Here is a 20078-nt window from a genome sequence, read left to right as displayed (position 1 = left end):
GGAAACATGCACTATGACCCAAGTGTTGATGGAAATTAAGATTTTTATTATTGATAATAGCATTACAAGAAGTGCTTTTATCAAAAACTTGAGAAGAACTAATCCAAAAGTAAAGTCCTTGTGCAACACTACCCAAGCCCATCAGTTTGCCAGTCGAAAGGTCCTGAAAGAAATAATTGTCGGAGTTGAAAATGACACCACAAGAATTGTCTTCACAAGCTTTTGAGACGGATATCAAGTTGAACTCAAACTCTGGAATATGGAGGACATTTTTAAGGACAATATCGGAGCTAAGGTGAACAGTTCCAACCTTAGTGACATGAGTAACATTGTCATTCGGAAGTCGCATAGTATATAAATATGGACTTTTCTGAGCATAGGAAAATAATTTCTCATTGCATATTATATGATCACTTGCACCCGAATCTATAATCCATGCATCAATTGGTATTGAGTTCGTTTTACCAAGGATAGTACCTGAAAAGGCTGCACTCTTGTCACTTGTGGTTAAATGATTCAAAGCCCTCATGATGTTCTGGTATTGATCTTGGGTAATTGGTTGATGTGCCCCATCAATCCTCAGTGCCAACACCTGATAAGCAGAAAACTCATTTTCCTTTTTTTCTTTATCACCCGGCTTGCCATGCAACTTCCAGCAAGTTTCAATTGTATGATGCGGACGTCTACAATATTCACAAAATTTTCCTTTATTTTTGGAAATTTACCCACCTGGTCTATGCGATGACGTGGCATGGCGTGGTCCGTTTGATCCCATATAGATGAGTGTTGACGTGGCCAAGTGAGAGCCGTTAGATTCAGCCAAGCCAAAGGAGGGATATCCACCGTTGGATCCAAAAAAAGTGCTGGGTGAAGGGGAGCCGTCGAATGCTTCTTCTAATCTTGGCCATTCATCCGTGGGTTCTTAGGGTTCCCAAGATTTTTCTTCCTCGCAGCTGCAAGGTGTCCGGCTTTCCCAAAGCTTCTGCTCCCCCATGGCCGCCGAGCGTCGAATCTAGCAAACTGAAACCACCCACGAGCGTAGCAGCAAGGGCGACTCCATCAACTGTCCATGCATGCTCAACCATCGCCAACTGTTGAATCTCTTCCTGAACGACCAGTTGGTAGATTCGGCCGAGTGGTGGCGTCGGCTCCATCGTCAGGATTTGTGACCTAAAGGTAGCATACGTCTCATTCAAGCTCAATAAGAACCGCGTCACCTTCTCCCTTTCCTTTATGGCTCTGTACTGACGAAGTGTGATTTCGAGCCCCTCCAGTCATTCCTCGGCCGCCTCGAGCTCGTTCCAAAGAGCCGAGAGCCGATTGAAGCAAGCGGTAACCATGAGGTTCCCCTGCTTCAAATCGAAGAGAGCCTGTGTTATGGTGAATAGCTTCACCCGATCTAGCCGTCCGTACATCTCACGGATGCTTTCCCAGTAGGTTCTCGAGTCCTCTGTTGGAGGGAGTCTTGCTGTAATGTCCGGCGCAAGGCAGTTTCGATCCAGGTACGTACCAATTGATTACACCGTCGCCAATGCCGTTGAAGCCGTTCATCTATTAGGTAGGGCACGGATTCGTCGAGAAAAACCCTCTTTGTCTTTGGTGATGAGGACTCTATGGAAATCACGCGCCCAGGTGCTGTAGTTGTCGAGGCCGGTGAGTTGTAGCTGGATGAGTTTCAGATCTGGCCCATCTGCCGGTGAAGTGAAAAGAGGGTCACCGACTTCGAGTCGACTGTTGCTACCAAAAGGAAACAGGTACGGTGCATAGCCGGATCCAAAAAACGGGTACGGGTTTGGTCCTTGACCCGGTATGGACCCGAACCCTTGACCCTGTGTAGCACCATTTCCTTGGTTCGGATCCCTCCGATCCGATTCTTGACTCAGGTCGCCTTCATTTTTGTTAGGGCTTGGATCTCCTCTAGGTTGTGGTCCAAAGACGTGGGAGCTTTCTCCCGCATACGGGCCATGTTGAGCCCACCCCTGTCCTGAACCAGCACCCCATTGGCCTTGAACAGGGTACCACAGAAACACAGGCCATTGCATTGGACCAGAAGCAAAAGGAAAAAAAAGGACCAGAAGCCGAAGGAAAAACAGGACTAGAAACAGAAGGAAAAATAATGGTGTTTTGAGGATCCTCAGGTTTTTTTATGACTGCATCCTCCTGCTCATTCGGATTGATCTGAACCAATGAAGCTGAAGTTTGATCTTGAGGCATTTCCTCCAAAGGTGAATCCTGAGTATTCCCTTTTCTTGCCATGGTACAAAAGATTGAATTCCAACTCGGCTTTTTGGTTTGTTTTGCAGATTGAAAAACTGCAATAACAATAACTCAAGAAAGAAACGAGGGCAATTCTGAGATCGCGGAAGCTAGGTCTGGGACCTATGCTCTGATACCATGATAGAAACTGAGGTGGAGTTGAGAGGAAAAATAATGTACGTATTCTCAGTATATCTCTTGTACATGTATGTTCCTCCACTTATAATCTTAGTGAGAGGAAGTAAGCTGGGAAAGGAAATATACACTGATTACATAATGATTCTATGTCCTATTTTACCAAGCAAATCACCAATAAACCAAATCAATCACTAATGCTCGGAATGATACTCGGAATCGGTATCTTCATATTTCCAACATGAATGATACAAATTTTATTTGGAACAATTTTCTTTGAGTAATTTATGCATTTTCGATTTTCTTTTATTTTCTCTCTCTTTCTTATTTTCTCTTCTTCTTCTTCTTTTTACTTTATTCTCTATTCTTTATGGTTTGTCGTCTTCTTCTTCTTACAATCTTTACCGTTATCCTTCTTCTTAATTTTTTTCCCTCAAATGTATGATCCTCACTCTACCTAGGATGTCTTTGTTATCCACCATCATCATCACACGTCCCCTCCTCCCGCTTAGTTTGTAGTGAAGCTCAGTGGCTCCCTAATCTTGGACGACGTTGAGCTCCGCCGTGGCATTGAGCTTGAGCCTCAGATCTGGGCTGCTTGACTTCTCCTGTCGCCTGGAGCTCGAGTCCCTAGGTTTGGAGGGCTCAAGCCCTAGATATGACGACTCTGACTGTCGATACTGAGAGCATCGCGTCTCAGCTGTTCGCTTGTACTTCATCACGAAATCGAAATCCTCTCCGAAGTGGGCTCTGTTCGGATTCTTCTTCTTGCTTGCTTTCATCCGAGCCACCGGCACGTGCCTGAATGATTGAATCATGTGTGTGTCTACGTCATGATAATATGAGACATTTCCTTTGTTTTAGGTGCATTTATCTGTGTTTTAGCTGTTGTTCAAGGTAGATGAAGACTTTCATTCCTGCTGTATAGACAAAATGGAGGCTTTCGATTAGGCTGATATGAGGAATTTGTGTTTTCGCCGCTAGGGCTCAAATTTCTTCGATAATTCTGATATTTAGATGTTCCTTTTACTTGCGGAAAAGAGAAATCTTATTTGAATCAAGGGAAAGGGAAAGGGAAAGAAAAGAAAAAGGGAAGCAGTAAAAGGAAGAAAATGAACGAAATAATATAAAAAAGAAAATTCATAAATTCATGCAAAATCACGTTGTTGCAATTCAATTTGTTTAGGTCAGATCGCCAACCGTGCCACTTAAAATGGCTAATGATGACTGAACCCCCAAGTTAGTAATTTCAAACGAAATTGACCAAAATGGCTACATTGAAATTTTAGGTAAAAATTTAAGACCATGTTAAAGTTCGTATAATAAGTTTAAGACTGAATTGATAATATCCTTGTACTTTAAAAGATGCTTAGCTTTTCTCTTCATCTTCTATTTGATAAGAAAGAACTCAGAGTGAAGAAAGGTATTGCTCACAGGAACGTGATTCAAGTTCATGAATTTCGCCATATAAGTTTTTTTTTTTTTCTGATACTAAAATAATATTTCGTTTTTTTCATCTTATAAAAAGTTTCCAGGAGAAAAAGGAAATTTCAAACTTCCTCAGTTGTTGCGCAACAATGCATATGATAGGCCGAGGAAATAGGCATTGATGGAATAAATTAAGGTAATGGATTCAAACGTCCATTATCTAGTTCACATCTCTTTATATTATGAAGCGAATGCAAAAGAAATGTTTAGCCTTTTAACTAACTCGGAAAAATTCTAGGAAAAGTTCATACTTGCTGTGAGATTAGTAATGACAGTATATTGCCCAAAAAAGTGGGCAAATTATGGTAATTCACACCAATTGACAACACAAAATAATTGCCATTAAAAGTTGAGTTTCGTGTGCTGTTTTTAACTTGTAAATCTCTTGTGAATTTAAGTTTTGAAAAATATTCCACGTTTTGAAATAATTTAGTTCAATATTATAAATACACAATTACTGTTCTAAATTTTAAGCTATCAAATGAAAGCATGGTTGATTAGAACTCACAACCTTCTTTTTCCGATACAATATGAAAGTTGGTGTTTTCATGAGACAAAAAAAAAAAAAATTGAGCCATAATTAAGAGCCAATGCAAAGCTGGTGTATTTGGGCCGGAATTAGGATCCAATCTAATGTTGGTGCTTTTTAAGGGAATTACACCCTTGTGTCAATGTCAAATTGTTGATAACATCGCTTGAAATTTCTGTTACAAACTAAAAACAAATTATTCTGCCCATAAAAGAAGAGATTTGACGAATGGTGTCTCGCAAACTTGATGATTTTACCATTTGTAAGAACTTCTTTACCCTTCATTCTCTTTCTTAATTTCAATATTTTATTTTCAGCACTTATGTTTTCATTTTTCTGAATTTTGTATTTACCAATATATTTTTATGAGAGTTGCCAAACATGCTTGCGTAGTGCCCATCAGTTACGGTTTTGACAAGAAATTCCAATTTTGCATACCCAACCCACTTGCCTTCCATAATGCAGGAAATAAAGTCGGCATATTCACACTATTGATTGGTTCAATCAGGGAATCACGAAAGTGTTTGGCCTAGTAATAAAGTTCGTAATTTAAAAAAGAAAAGCTGGATGAATTTAAGGATTTTTTAAGAGATGAAAATTAAAGTTTGCAAACAATAAGAAATATTGGACAATTGATGAATATAAATAAATATCAGTAAATAACTAAAATGAGAGTTGGGAATTAATCCAATATTAAGTAATAATTTAATGAGCATTGGGGTCTTGGGCCTGGCCTCAAGCGACTCGGGCCCAACCTTGTTGGATCTAGGGGCGATTGCTAAGTAACAGAACCTAGCCTTGGTTGGCCTGTTCTCAAGCGCTAGTGACTTAGGAGTCTAGTGACTTAGGAGTGGGAGTTGAGTACCCAAGTACGGTCGTCGAGGACTGAAGCATGGAAATTGGTGTCCCAAAGCCTGACCTCTAGGATATAGGCTTGGCCATAGAGGGTCCAAGCACGGGCATCGAGGTTCTCATGGCCAAATGCAAGGGTCTCTAATGTAGACACTAATATGTAATCGTATTTTGAAAAATAAATTCTCATTCTTAAAAAAAGAAATCATTTTCTTGATCTAATTAAATATGTTTTGTTGATTATGAAGATATTTTCTATCGATTCATCTTTCCAACTGATTCAAACTTTGAAAAAAAAAAAATTCAACAAAAAAAAATTCGACAAAATCTTTTTCCATTAAACAAACGGACCATTATTAAGCAAACTTTGAAGGCCGTCTTCTCAGATGGATATGCTGTATGGAACTCCCTTCCCGGTCACGCCGGGCTCGGAGAACGGCTTCAACAGCTCGTACGGTACGACCCCAGCTCCGTTCCGATTCTTGAATTTCGGATCATTGTTCCTCGCATCGATGATGCCCTCAAGCTCCTTCAGCCTCCCGTTGAACCTCTCGAAGGCCGCGTGTATCGTCGGCTCCTGCTTCCACGCCGGTTCCGGATCTTGCCCTAGGTACTCCTCATCCGGCGAGTGGTTCGACAACACGTCAAGGATCGCCATCACCTTCGTCGCCTGTATCTGCGACGGGAAGCACGTGAGGAGCGTGACCTCGGGCTTATTCCAGAAGAGCTTGAGCTCTTCTTCTTTGGGATCCTCGTGGGGCATGTTGATTCGGGCGATAGTGGGCCGGTTAGGGAAGTAGCCGGCGTAGGTGTACTGGCCGAAGTTGACCGCAGCGTGGTGGCCGGAGGCGACCCAGACTATGGTGGTGATGATGTGGATGAGGTCGGACGGGGTCTTGAGGTCGGGCCACCCGGGGAAGTCTTTCTTGTCGCCGTGGCCGACGGTCCGGATCTCGGTCCACCAGGACTGGAGCTCCTTGTCCGACGCGATGCGGCTCGGATCGGGGTAGTAGTGGTTGACGTAGTCGGTGACCCACTCCCTGATGGTGTCCCATAGGAGGAGGCCGTCGTTGGCGAAGGGGTAGTCCTCGATCGCTAGCTTAAGGCCATGCGGTCCCGCCGGGTCCTCCACCGCCAATCCCCTGGCAGGAGTTGACACGATCAGAAAAGCGTGACAAGTGCAAGGATGGAGTTATTATATGACTAATTTTTCTCTTTCCCTAATTTTAATCGATGTGCAATACCTGCTAATTAAGTCATTGGGCAAGGCTTGTAAGTCGAATTGCCACTGCTTGTCATAGGCGACGGAGCTGAGCTCCATGGAGTACTTGCCGGGAGAGAAGGAGCTCTCGATGATGCCGTCGCCGTTGACGAGATACCCACGAGCCAGAGCATTGATCTCCATCGTGTACCGAAAGTGTGGGTGCAACAGCTTGTAGATCGGGTGCATTGCGCTCAGTTGCCGGTTTGCCGCTATTATGTAAGGTTCCGTAGCACAATGAGTCCGCAACCTGCGACGAACGAAGCAATTAGCATTTCTCAGATCTATACCTCTTTTTTTATTCCTGCTCGTCGAGATGTAATGACCGGCTTGTTTTGTTACCAGTGGCTGACGAGCTGGTGGTATGCAGAGTCGTGGGCGAGGACATGGGCTTTGGCGAGCCGCCAGAGCCACTTGCCGGTGGAGTGCCACGACGGGGTGAACACCTGCTTCCATTGTGGCTTCCCACCGTCGTCGGACAGTGGCCGTGTGAGCTCAATGGCGAGAGGCTTCAACGTCCCGTCGGGGGTCAAGAAGAAGAGGGTCCTCGACCCGTATAGGGTCGTCCCCTTGAGCTGCCTCACTTTGTTCACGTACGGTAGGAAAAGGTCGTGATAGTCCAAAATGAACAGCTTCTTTTGCTTTACGGCCTGCACAACGTTGAATCGGGTGGAATTTCATTAATTTGTTTGGTCTGATTTCATAGGTTGTATTAGGCGATACTTCATCAAAGGAGTTTCCTCGTACCTCATCGACGGTCATAAAACTTTTAATTTCCCTTTCAATAATCTCTATCGTGATTGCTGATTCAGGTGGACCATAGACCTTAGGGTCAAGCTTGCTCTTTAAGGGCCACTCCTAAGTACACATTTTAACACCACTTATATATTAACCTTCTAGGAATTAATTATCATGAAACTAATGTACATGAGCAAAGTATATAGCTGCGCGTTATATATTACATTACCGTGACCAACTGGATCGTGTAAGGGTTGATTCCTGCTAGGGTCTGACGAGCAAACTCGTCGTCGCTGAACCAAAAGAATCTGTCTCCTGCATAGTGAAACAACAGAGCTAATTATTATTAATCAAAAGTCTCAGACATATATAATAATCTTCACCGTAAATAATAAATTTCTGTAAGACAACTATCAAACACAGAATCTAACTAGAGGGAGAGGGAGAGGGAGAGGGATAGGGTTTGCTCACGGTCAAGGGTTTCGGGAGTTTCGAAGCGCAGGACATCGTCGGCGACATCAGTGACGGCCTTGACGAGCCGAGGGAGGAGGTCCTTGAAGAAGCCTTGCTTTTGCAACGGGGGCAAGTTGACACCTTCGTTGAAGAGCTCGTCGATGGAGGTGAAGAACGGGAATCCCAAGTCGGTGTCGACTATCGCCGTCTCGAGCGACGGCACCAGCGCATGCACCACGGAGTACAACGTCTTCGCTGAGAACGTCAATTCCTTTATCGTCGAGAACTCTTCGTCTCGAGGCACGTATATGGTTCCACTCCTCGATTCTGACTCTGGATCTGCTTGACATTATATGCGGATGTTTAGAACTAGCTGACATTATACTGAGCTTGTAATTGATCATCCGAAGAAACGCATAGTTATAATCAATTGTTGGTTTACAGCTGGGTTCTTTATGACATTACGTTGATAAGATATGATCATAACCAGAAGCATGTCTAAAGGATAAGAAATTATGAATGGCTGATGTTTTTTATTATTATGGTTTTGAGAGAGAAAAATACAAAAGTTCCATTTTCCAAATTTTTATCAATTTTATGGACTCTCGCTCTCATGGTCCATCTCTCTCTCTCTCTCTCTCTCTCTCTCTCTCTCTCTCTGTGAAAAAAAAAAAAATCGAATGGGCATTCGCCATGTCATCTCTCATCAAGAGTAGGAAGAGACAAAGAAATTTAACCTTTGGACAGATTATTATGGAGTGCATTTCCCGTCCAAAAAGAACATTTTTCAAATCATGCACATTGCCTGTCGGCCCCAAAAAAATCATACGAATGGACCTTGTTCAAATCTAAAGTTGTGTTGTGCTAGTCGTTATTACGAAGTGATAACGATAATATCTCGACTCACCGGTCTTGCACCGAGGGCGCCCGGTCCGGCATCGCCTGGGGTACGGGAACTCTTTGCCTCCAAGCACTGGTCTCTTCTTATCCGCGCCGCTATCCGGATTCCCGAGGTCGTTGTACACATCGTAATCGTATATCCTCTCGTACGACTTCCTCTCGCCTTGGCCATTCCCCCGCAGGATCACCAGCTCCTCCTCTCTCAGCCTCCTCAGCCCGCTCGGCGTTTCCGCCGGCAAGTAGCACTGCCGCCACAGGAGGGCGCAACATTGAAAATGAAAACTATCAAGCTCCAAGTTGAATATATCTAAGCACTGCTCGTGATTCAGATTAGTAATCATCGACTCTCTCTAATTAATTGTCTTGCTTTGACTGAATTCCTTTCTCAAGTTCTGGGGAGCGGGCATCTGTCAGGCTGTCACACAAGCTGTCTTCAATTTGCTTTTTTAAAAGGACGCTGTGGGCTTGAAGAGACTTAAAGGACTTAAATGAATGTGGACGCTTTTCATTCACGTGCATCGTACGTTAATTTCCCTAGTTGCTGTTGGGCGTTGTCAAAAGGGGACCGCGAGGGGGAGAGAGAGTAAAAAGATTTACATGAATGTGGGGGCTGTTCGTTCACGTGCATGGTACGTTAGTTTCACCAGTTCTTGAAGTAGGGTCCCTTCAAGAGGACGCTGTGCATGTAATAGGTTTTCTCCACTCTTCACTGAAAAAAGTAACGCCAGCTCTAAAGTTACGCCAGCTCTGAAGATGCTGGTTTTTCCTGTCTAGGTCGGAATTTTACCCTCCTATGCCTTGAGATAACTTTGATACTACCGTTTAGTACTGTTGGCGATTATAGCTAATCAAATGTGATTAAAGTTGCATTTCATGACACGTAAGCTAAGGGTGCGTTTATTTGTGTTTACGTTTAAAAATTGTTAGGGGAACAGAAATAGAAAAAAATATTTACGTTAGAACAATTTCAACAAAAAACGCGTTTGGTAAACTTGTTTCGAGAATAAAAAATAAATAGAAAACACGTTTGGTAAGTTTGTAAAATTTGTATAATTTTTTTATTTCTTTTAATTTTTTAATATTTTAATTTTAAATTTTTATTTTCTTTCTTATTTTTCCTTTTTTCTTTTTCTTTTTCCTTTTTCCTTTTTTTCTACTTTTGGCCGGTCGGCCTCGGCCATGGCCGGCGGCCGGCCGACGAGGGCGGCGGCCTCGCCCGGCCACGCGAGGCTCGCCGGCCCCCGGCAAGGCTCGGCGTCGCCGGCCCGGCGATGCTCGGCGTCGCCGCCGGCCTGGCGAGCTCGGCCTCGCCGGATCGGGCGAGATCGAGCTCGCCCGGCCGGGCGTGGTCGGCCTCGCCGCCGGGCCGACGGTGACCCGAGCCACACCGTCGTCTCCCTCCACCACATCGGCGACCGCGCTCGACGCCTCCTCGCCGCCACCGCATCGGCGACCGCCCCTCCGCCTCACGCCCGATCGACGCATGCGGGTCTCGAGCCTCCGTTCGCCACCGCCACATCGGATCTCACCGCGCCATGACCCACGACTTCGAGATCCGCTCGATCGTCGACCCCGCACGGCCCACGACTTAACCGGCCGTCCTAGCCGCTCCGCTCCTAGACGTCCGCCGCTCGAGACCCCACGGCCCGGCCCCGCACCGCAGCCGCCGCCGCCGCCCGGCGACCGCGACCCGGCTCCGTCATCCGCTCGCAGTGGAGACGCTCGCGGCCGGCTGTCGGCGTCGGAGAGGACGACGGTGGAAGCCGGATGGTCTCGAGACAAAGGCGCTTGCATCGGCGCCGGAGAGTGGGAGGCGCCGGAGAAGACGGTGGTGGAGACGCTTGCACGAGGAGAGGCTCGGAGGAGACATGTTCCCTTTTTGTTCCTTTTTTGTTTCGATTTGTGTTTGAAACAAAAACACAAAATTTGTGTTTCTTGTTTCTGTTTCTTTTTGTTCCCAAGAACAAAAAAACAAAAAAAGTGTTTAAAAAAAAAAAAAAATACAAACAAACGCAGCCTAATTGATTTACCTGCTCTCTGCTCGAATACTCTTGTTTTATGACAATCCTCTCCTCCTTAAGTATTTAGCAGTCTTGGGAAAAAAAAAACCCAATTTTCAAGTTTCGCATATGTATACTATCTATTCAAGTGATAATCCTAAATGGTCTTGATCTTTTCTTATATGTAATAACCTCATGATAAATGAAAAAATAACCCTAGATACGAAACTATAAGCTATGGGTATGATCTAACCTTATCGGTGAAGAAGACCCGCTTTTGTGGGTTATCGAATTTGGAGTGAACCCAGGAGTTGCATCTAATGCTGAGAGGACCGCCGGCAAACCCGTCGAGGACGATGTCCTTGAGGTACATCTCCTTGTGGTGCTCATTCTCCACGAAAATCGCCCCGGCCTCCCCAAAATCGTCTCCGACCTTGAACTCACACTCGTAGGTCACCTCCTTCTCGTTCTGGCTTTTCTTGTGTGCATACCCTTTGATTGTCCCCTTCTCTAGTCCTGTCTCTGTTTACAAAGTTCAGAAAATCAGGATCGTATTTGAATCATCGACATTGTGAATACAAGAGATCGATACTTTCAATTCATAACAAGACCGAAATTATAGTTGGCTCTCGCACTACATGGGGAGGGCTAGATGTTAGGAAGCTGAAATTAAGCCATGAAAGTAAATGAGGGCGAATCTAACAGAAGATCGTCGAATCGGGGGCTCAGAGCTGAATAATTCTTCGAAGAGATAATGTTCGTTTTCCCTTCTTGTCCATGATTCTTTCTAATTAAAGCAGGCTAGGACCATCTCTCTCTCTCTCACAGATGGAAGGTCGAACATAGAAAGGGTAAAGAGTAAAATCTATATATTGTCTATATCATGGGGAGGGCTAGATGTTAGGAAGCTGAAATTAAGCCATGAAAGTAAATGAGGGCGAATCTAACAGAAGATCGTCGAATCGGGGGCTCAGAGCTGAATAATTCTTCGAAGAGATAATGTTCGTTTTCCTTCTTGTCCATGATTCTTTCTAATTAAAGCAGGCTAGGACCATCTCTCTCTCTCTCTCACAGATGGAAGGTCGAACATAGAAAGGGTAAAGAGTAAAATCTATATATTGTCTATATCATGGCTTAGAAAACAAGATTTGGGATGGACCATGATATAATAGAAAAAAAAAAATCTGAGCAAAGATCACGATCTCTAGCTGTGTACCTACTGATCAATGAGTCATTTATTTGTATGTATGTAATTCAAACATGCGGACAGATTTAAGTGGCCGATTTTCTCATTGTAACACAAACAATTACTTCAAAAAAAAAAAAAGAAATGTAATTGGATTGTCGCACCATGTTTGCAAGATACTTGTTGTATTCAATACTTTTTCCAACTTTGGAGAAAAGATCGGCAAAAAAGGGGATAAATAGAGAATTAATCCACAACATTTTAACCACTAATCATTGAGTTTTTAACGTTTTACGTTGGTCCATTAAGTTCTTAACATTTGAAAAAAAAAAAAAAAAAAACATGCGCAATCAAGTCTGCTATCGGAAGGTTTCCAATGCTGGAAATTGTACTTGTCTTCCACTAGCCTTAGTTCTAACGTCATGTGGCCACGGATCTGAGAGTGACGCAAGTTTCTACAGTTGAAACTCCATTGACAGTAAGTGCAGGACTTGACTGCTCATTTTTTGAAATGTCGTGAACTTAATTAATTAAACATAAAACGTCAAGGGCTCAATTCGCCAATGACCAAAATGTTTAATGATTAATTTTGCACTTATTCCCTAAGTGAACATCATGCTATATCATAGATTGAAAATTTATATGCATATAGTACAGCAATATGCTTGACAACTAGAAAAACTTCTCCAAGTCATAGATTAATTGTAGACCGAGATCTTCTAGATACATATATATAAAATAACAAGACATGAAAATTATTCCTCTATTAACATATTATTTTCCCATTTAGTACTAATTTGGATAACATGCATCAGATCTTCTAATACAAACATACGTCCACGGACAAATAAAAAAAATAAAAATCCTTGTTTCTTGCCAGTTGTAAATAACTTAAGTACTTATCTGACATTTCTCTAAACATAGAAAAGGTCTTTTACTCTTACAAAAATTGTTAAAAATTCATATATGGTTCAAAAATCTTTACTTTTGTACTTAGAAAATTTTGAGATGTTTCACTCCAAATAAAAGTCCAATTATGAACATCGCAAAATTTCTAAGAAGTAAAAGGTCTCAATCAAATTGCGCCTATATCTACCCCAACTTTTAAAATGTGTTGACCAGCTGGAGAGTAAAACTGAATGCTCAATACTTACTGGGGTCAAGCTCTGCACTAACGAGCTCCAAGAGGAGCGTTTTCCCCACCAAATCAGCAATATCGTCGAGCCCCCGGTTTATCCCTATTTCCGAGAACAGCCCACCGGCGCTCGGTTTCACGGACACCACCGCTTTAACCGACAGCGACTTCTCGGTAGCGCCGGGGCTCGCTACCGCTTTGATCTTTCTCGAGGCGAGCCCCACCCGAGTGCTTCTACGGCTATTTCGGAGCGCGGGCGCCGACCGTGCCAGCAAGACTGCGACCCCGCCATTGCCTTGGCTAAACGGCTTGCTCAAGGGGAACAGGGTCGGGGAAGCGGACCGGGATTGATGAAGATGCGGCTTCAGCATGATGATGGTGGTGGTAATGAAGATGATGATCTTTTCTGGTGTGTCCTTGAAGGGGAGATGTGAAAAAGGGAGTGTGTTACTGAGACTTCGACGTGATGGGGTTCTGGAGGTTCGGTCTAGTGGGTTTTATAGAGGGAGTTTTGGCCTAAATGCAGGAACATGGCGCGTGAAAATGGAGGAAATGGTAAGTGGGGAAGCGATAGGACTCGTCATTATCGCCTCTGCAGAGGGGAAGAAGGTAGAAGACACTAAGCGGGCCCATGCCTCCACGTGGCGCATTGTTAGTGGCCGATGGAAGAGTTTGTTTTGGACCGACCCGGAAAAATTTCAGCTATGCTCGACCCGACCTACCCATGTACTCTTCCACCGCTCAAATCATGGAGGGGCTAATGTCTTCGTCTTCTCCTAGAAAGTCGTGCCTCTTCGTGTTTTTGCTAGATGTGGATCTTTGATTGGGAGAGCTCTTTGGTTCTTGAATTATTGCTTCCATCATTAGTAATCTTGACACAATGTGTCCTTAGGCTTATTAAACGTGCCGTGCATTTGATGCCCGCCCGGGGGGCCTGATTAGCCAAGGTTGTGGTCGCTCTCAAGTTGCTCGGTGCGATGTGTCGTAATTTGTGTTTTGTCATGTAAAGTTCAATCATCTCACCCTCCCAAAATTAGGTTTTTTTTGCACAAATTGCCTCATCATGTCTCTTTTTAATTAATGGTTCATTTGTTTAATGAAAAATGAATAATTTAGAAAATATTTTCCTAAAAATAGTTGCTTGTAGTGCTTGAAGTACTAGTCAATGAAAAATGTTTCATTATTGATAACATTTATATCTAAATATTTTTTAAGACAAAGAAAATTTCTTTCATTCGCTCATTTTTGTAAAAGACATAAGTGATTTTTTTAAAATTTTTCAAATAATATATTTTAACAAAATAAATGCACCCTTATGAAGCACCATTTCCCAAACCTACACCATCTTTGCACATTTTTTGGATCATGATTGTCAAGGATAATGATACAAATCAAGGAATCAAGATCGAACCAAATCACACAAGTGCTAAAGTCAAGGAAGAATCTCACATAACAAGCAAAGTGCTAAGATGAGGGGATTGTAAATTCAATTTGATTTATTCTAACGGCTTGTAATCTCTTGTGTAAACACATGTACTTAGCTCATGGAAAATGTATTAGATGCAAAAAATCTTTTTACTTATAATTTTCTTGATTCTCTTAAATTTTATATGGTATCAGAGCTTCTTCGCTCAACCGAGCCTTTAATCCCACTTGTTATCAAGTCACTCAGCTCCTCCGACACCGAAGAAGTAACCATCATGAGTTCAACTAGTGATAACACCAACTCCTTCATAGCCGGTCTCATCACCATCGATAACACCGGTTTCATAACCATCGGCAACACTATCTAGCTTCTCGTGAAGCTCACAGCCGGCAACTTTCCCTCTTGGTGAACACAACTTCAAGCCATTTTAATCGGACATGATCTTCTCCGATTTGTTGACAGCATACACCCTTGTTCGTCACTTGATTCGTCCAAATCAGCCAGTGCAATACGCACATTGTGGATTTGCCAGGACCAGTTGTTGTTGTCCACCATTTTCGGGTCAGTTTCTAATTCCATTTTGCCATTGATTGCATTCAACGAAACCTCTTAAGAGGCACTGAAAAAGCACACCAACATTTATGGAAACAAATCCCATTCTCGGGTAATGCTTCTTAAGGACCATTTGTCCACAATCCAGCGTCAATTGAGATCAATTTCTGAATATCTTCAAGAATTAAAGGTTTGTCAACAAGCTCTCTATTGTTGATACACCCCCTTCAAGATGATGATATTGTTATTCATGCCTTACATGGAATTGGTCTTGAATTTAAAGAATTAGCTGCTGCAATTCGTGCTAGAGAAAATCCTATTTTATTTGAGGAATTATACAACAAACTTGTCGATTATGAAATTTACCTTCAGTATGAAGAAAAAGCTATAGAGTTCATTTCTATTGCAACTCAGTATACTGTCAAATCACACTCTAGTCTATTTGTTGCTCGCTAGAACGGTGCCCAAAACGGACATGGTGCTTCTCATGGTGCTCGCAACAATTCTAGCAACCAACGGTCTCACAGAATCCCTACCCAGCAAGACAACCCATCTCAGTCTCATGACTCTACGCCTCTATGTTAATTTTGCGACAAATACGACCACATTGCCATGACTTGCTACCGTATTGGAGGCCGTCCAAATACTAAACCCGTTGTGCACCACACAACCACCATACGCTCAGCTCCACAATGGCTTGTTGATTTAGGAGCGTCACATTCATCACCAACAACTTAGCAAACCTATCTCTCCACTCAAAGTATAAAGGACCGGATGAGATTGTTATTGGTAATGGGACAAGTTTGAGTATTTCACATGTTAGGATGATAAAACTTGCGTCTCATGAAAACACATTAGTTTTACCCAACACACTTTGCGCACCGTCCCTTACTCAAAATTTAATTTCCGTCTCTAAATTCTATGCCCAAAATTATACCTCTATTGAATTTTTTGCCAATTCTTTTTGGTGAAAGATCTTCGAATGGGAGCGACATTGTTGCGCGGCAAGCATAAGCACGAAGTCTACCAGATGCCACTCTCCCTATGGCAACACAAAGACCAACCTATGGTGTTCATAGGAGAGAAAGCGACTCACTGGCATCGATGTTTATGATATCTCTCTCTCCATTCAAAATTATGTAGTTAGGATATTTTCATTACCCACAAGTAATAAGTCCAAATCCATTTCCACATCATATTGCGATTTGTGCCAATGCAATAAAAGTCGTCATTTGCCATTCAATGTTTCTACAATCTCGAGTCAAAATCCACTAGAACTCCTATACACCAACATTTGGGATCCTGTTCCAAACACCTTAGTTGATGGTTTTAAATATTACGTTTCATTTCTTGACCATTTTACAAAATACATATGTCTTTATCCTATGCAAAATTTATGCCATTTTTAGTTTTTTTTAAACCAAAAAAAAATTCCGACGTCTTATTATCTTTGTCTACTCCAATGGCAAAGGTGAATATCTAAAACTCAAAATCTTTTTCACCACACATGGTATTTCTCACTTTACTACTCCTCCTCAAACCCTGCAACACAATGACACCACCGAATGGCAACATCGCCATGTTGTAGAAACACGCTTAACGTTACTTCACAACGCATCTCTTCCAACACATTTTGGTCATATGCCTTTCAAACTATGGCATGTCTTGTCAATCGACTACCCACCCCAATCCTTTAGTATTAACCTCCATATCAAAAGCTCTTCAATCAAAAGCCGAAATATCTCAAACTTTGAATTTTCGAATGCTTATGATATCCGTGGCTCCGCCCGTATGCCCAAAACAAGCTTGTGTCACGGGCCGATCGATTCGCTCTCGATCACTCCTCATTCACTCGAAGGCTACCCGTGCGGCCTTAAGGTTTTACCCCTAAGCAGCCTTTCAACACTCGACTCACAAGGGACTTTGTAGAGAGAGAAACTTCTTTAGAGAGAGAAGCTCTGCTTTTCATATAACTTGTGAATGATAATACAATGAGGGAAGACACCCCTTTATATACAAGTATAAGACAAACCCTGTCCGTAGATCTCTCTTAGATCTGACGGTGGAGATTGCACCTCCCCATCTACCAACTACCGGCATTTATTGCCAACTACCAACTATTCGCATTTATATCGTATGCATACAAATACAGTATTGCCCGCCCCCAAGAGAATACTCTAAGTCTCGGGGGTATAAGCCAAGGGTCTTTAATTTGTCACGCCCGTGTTCGAGAAACCTCTTGGACATGCTTTCTTTCGGGCCGTGACATTCTCCCCCACCTAATCAGACGACGCCCTCGTCACGTCTTCAACATGAAAGGCTTCAATCTCTTTCTTGAATTGCCAAAGACTCTCCTCGGGCTCCCAACTGGCTTCGCTCTCCGGAAGACCCCTCCATCAAATCAGATATTCTCGCTTGGGCGCGCAATACCACTTCCGTATAACTCGATCCGCCAAGATGCTCTCGACCTCTCGATCATACGAGGTTTTTGCCCTGAGTGGCGCCCGATGAGACTCCCCATGATCCAGATCTTCCTCATCAACTTGGAAAGGTTTGAGCATACTTACATGGAACACTAGATGCACCTTGAGTTTTGGTGGTAGTTCCAGCTTGTATGCGACCTTCCCGACCCGTTGCAGCACCCGAAATGGCCCCTCGTAGCGACGGATCAAACCTTTGTGCACGTCCTTGTGGCAAAGGACCGTGTGTAACTTGGCCAACACTTGGTCTCCCACTTGGAACTCCACGTGCCGTCGCTTCTTGTCCGCCCATTTCTTCATGCACTTGGAGGCTTTGTGTAGACACGCCCGTGCCAAGTCCGCCTGCTCTTGCATATTCTTGGCGAACTTGAACGCGGGCGGACTACTCCCCCGGTAACCCAAAGCGATAATGCTCGGGGTGTTCGGTTGCTGTCCAGTTGCAACTTCGAACGGACTCTGGCCGGTCGACTCACTCCGCTGCAAGTTGTAGGAGAACTGGGCTACGTTGATCAACTTCGCCCAATTCGCTTGCGTTGTGCTCACATAGTGCCGGAGGTAGATCTCCAAGAGAGCATTGACCCGCTCCGTCTGACCGTCGGTTTGGGGATGCAGACTTGTTGACATGTTCAGCTCCGACCCCAGCAGCTTGAACAACTCGGACTAGAAACGTCCCGTGAAGCGGGGATCCCGATCGCTCACGATCGTTTGTGGCACTCCCCAATACTTCACCACGTGTTTCATGAACAACTTGGCCACCTCCTCGGCCGGGCAATCCTTTGTTGCAAGCACAAAGATTGCATACTTTGAGAACCGATCAACCACCACCATTAGAGTCCGACACCCTTCGGACTTTGGTAAGTTGACGATGAAGTCCATGGAAATGCTTTCCCATGGACGAGTTGGAACGGGAAGTGGCTCCAGCAAACCCGGCGACGACCGTTGCTCCAGCTTGTCTTGTTGGCAAACTAGACAAGTCTTCACATACGCCTCCACGTCATCCTGCATCTGAGGCTAATAGTAGCGATCTTCGACAAGGGCCAACGTGCGGTGGATCCCTGGATAACCCGCCCACTTCGAGTCGTGGTATTCGCGCAAGATCTCCCTCCTCAGCTTCCCATGGAAAGGCACATACAGCCGCCTTCCCTTAGTGTAGAGGAGTTCATCCTCCCACCAAAATTGTCGGGTCTTGCCCTCCTTGGCATACCCGATGAGGGCTTGAGCTCTTGGGTCATGCATCAACCCCTCCTTGATGCGGTCGACTCATGGGCAGCTTGGTCGACTCACCGTGTGGCTCATGAGCTCCGTTCTTCGACTCAGCGCGTCCGCCACGGAGTTGGCCTTCCCGGCTTGTACTCCAACGCGTAGTTGAACTCCGCAAGAAAATCTTGCCATCGAGCTTGTTTCGGACTCAACTTCTTTTGCGTCTGAAAGTAACTCGTGGCCACATTGTCCGTCCTCACGACGAACTTCGACCCCAGGAGATAGTGCCTCCACGTCCGAAGGCAATGGACCACCGCAGTCATCTCCTTTTCTTGAACGGTGTACTGACGCTCGGTGTCATTCAGCTTGCAAGACTCGTACGCCATCGGATGGCCATCCTGCATGAGCACACCACCAATGGCAAAGTCTGAAGCATCAGTCTCTACCTCATAGGGTTTGGTGTGGTCGGGCAGCACCAGCATCGGCTCCTCGGTCATAGCCTGCTTCAATCGGTCGAAGGCTCTTTGGCACCGATCCGTCCACTCCCACGCCTTCTCCTTCTTTAGTAGGTCCGTGAGTGGCACGGTGATGCTTGAGTAGCTCCGGATGAACCGCCGGTAGTAGTTGGTGAGGCCCAATAACGACCTCAACCTTGGCACCTTTGTCGGCGGCTCCCATTCAACGATCAACTGAATCTTGGCTTTATCCATGCGCACTCGTCCACCCCCGACGATGTGCCCGAGGAACGGAACTTCCTTTTGGGCGAAGGCGCACTTCTCGCGCTTAACGTACAGCTCGTTCTCGCGCAAGACTTGGAAGACTTGCCTCAGATGCTGACATGCTCTTCCAACGTCCGACTTTAGACCACAATATCATCTAGGTAAACCATTACAAACCTATCTAGGAAAGGGTGGAGTACCTTGTTTATCATTGTACAGAAGGTGGCCGGAGCGTTGGTCAAGCCGAACGGCATCACGAGGAACTCATAGGATCCATACCGCATCACGCAGGCGGTCTTTGGCTCGTCCCCTTCGGCGATCCGAACTTGGTAGTAGCCCGATCGAAGATCCAACTTGGTGAACCACTGAGCTCCCCCAAGTTAATCAAAGAGATCCGCAATGAGCGGGATCGGGTACTTGTTCTTCACAGTCAGCTTGTTCAGCGCCCGGTAGTTGATGCACATCCGGAGTGACCCATCGTGCTTCTTTTGGAACGGGACCGACTCACCGAACGGAGCTTTGGACGGCTATATATAGCCCGCATGGAGCAGCTCCTTGAGTTGCTTTCTCAATTCTTCCAACTCGGGTGGTGCCATGCGATAAGGCGCCATGGCAGGTGGTCGAGCATCAGGCACAAGCTCGATCTGGTGATCTACCTCCCTCTTGGGTGGCAGCTCCTTCGGCAGCTCCTTCGGCAGCTCCGAAGGCATGACATCCTTGAACGAGTCGAGGATTTGGGCTGCTTCTGTCGGGACTTCCTTCCCTTCA

General features: G+C 44.6%; 1 protein-coding gene and 1 long non-coding RNA gene across 5 annotated transcripts; one reads left to right on the top strand and one right to left on the bottom strand.

Moving 5' to 3' along the window:
* Nucleotides 1–904: 904 nt before the first annotated feature.
* LOC104421558 lies at nt 905–2661 on the top strand. Of its 3 annotated transcripts, none has more exons than XR_721026.3 (4): nt 905–1176; nt 1275–1807; nt 1904–2225; nt 2304–2661. It is a non-coding gene; the product is annotated as an uncharacterized LOC104421558 (long non-coding RNA). The 3 variants fall into 3 exon arrangements; XR_721025.3 differs by having other exon boundaries at nt 907–1176; nt 1275–1754; XR_721024.3 differs by having other exon boundaries at nt 1275–2225.
* Nucleotides 2662–5577: 2916 nt separating this feature from the next.
* LOC104421559 (linoleate 13S-lipoxygenase 2-1, chloroplastic) lies at nt 5578–13498 on the bottom strand. Of its 2 annotated transcripts, XM_010033551.3 has the most exons (9): nt 12953–13498; nt 10866–11134; nt 8620–8857; nt 7731–8051; nt 7489–7574; nt 7269–7379; nt 6864–7171; nt 6505–6771; nt 5578–6402 (listed from the first exon to the last, which is right to left on the bottom strand). In XM_010033551.3, the coding sequence occupies exons 1-9, from the start codon at nt 13302–13304 to the stop codon at nt 5643–5645; spliced, it is 2712 nt and encodes a 903-aa protein (XP_010031853.2). In that variant the 5' UTR covers nt 13305–13498; the 3' UTR covers nt 5578–5642. The 2 variants fall into 2 exon arrangements, with proteins under 2 accessions (XP_010031853.2, XP_039159416.1); XM_039303482.1 differs by lacking the exon at nt 7269–7379.
* Nucleotides 13499–20078: the final 6580 nt, after the last annotated feature.

The sequence above is a fragment of the Eucalyptus grandis genome, chromosome 10 (assembly GCF_016545825.1).
Source record: "Eucalyptus grandis isolate ANBG69807.140 chromosome 10, ASM1654582v1, whole genome shotgun sequence".
Classification (NCBI taxonomy): Eukaryota; Viridiplantae; Streptophyta; class Magnoliopsida; order Myrtales; family Myrtaceae; genus Eucalyptus; species Eucalyptus grandis.
Note: the sequence above shows the minus strand (reverse complement) of the source record. Positions and strands in the feature narration are given on the sequence as shown.

What these genes read in the sequence shown, in the direction of transcription:
- LOC104421559 (XM_010033551.3), bottom strand. Translation starts at nt 13,304, where the DNA reads ATGCTGAAGCCGCATCTTCATCAATCCCGGTCCGCTTCCCCGACCCTG. An exon ending in GGGTCTTCTTCACCGATAAG is followed by an intron (nt 8,858 to 10,865) that starts GTTAGATCATAC and finishes CTGTGGCGGCAG; the next exon opens with TGCTACTTGCCGGCGGAAAC. An exon ending in AACTCCCGAAACCCTTGACC is followed by an intron (nt 7,575 to 7,730) that starts GTGAGCAAACCC and finishes TTCACTATGCAG; the next exon opens with GAGACAGATTCTTTTGGTTC.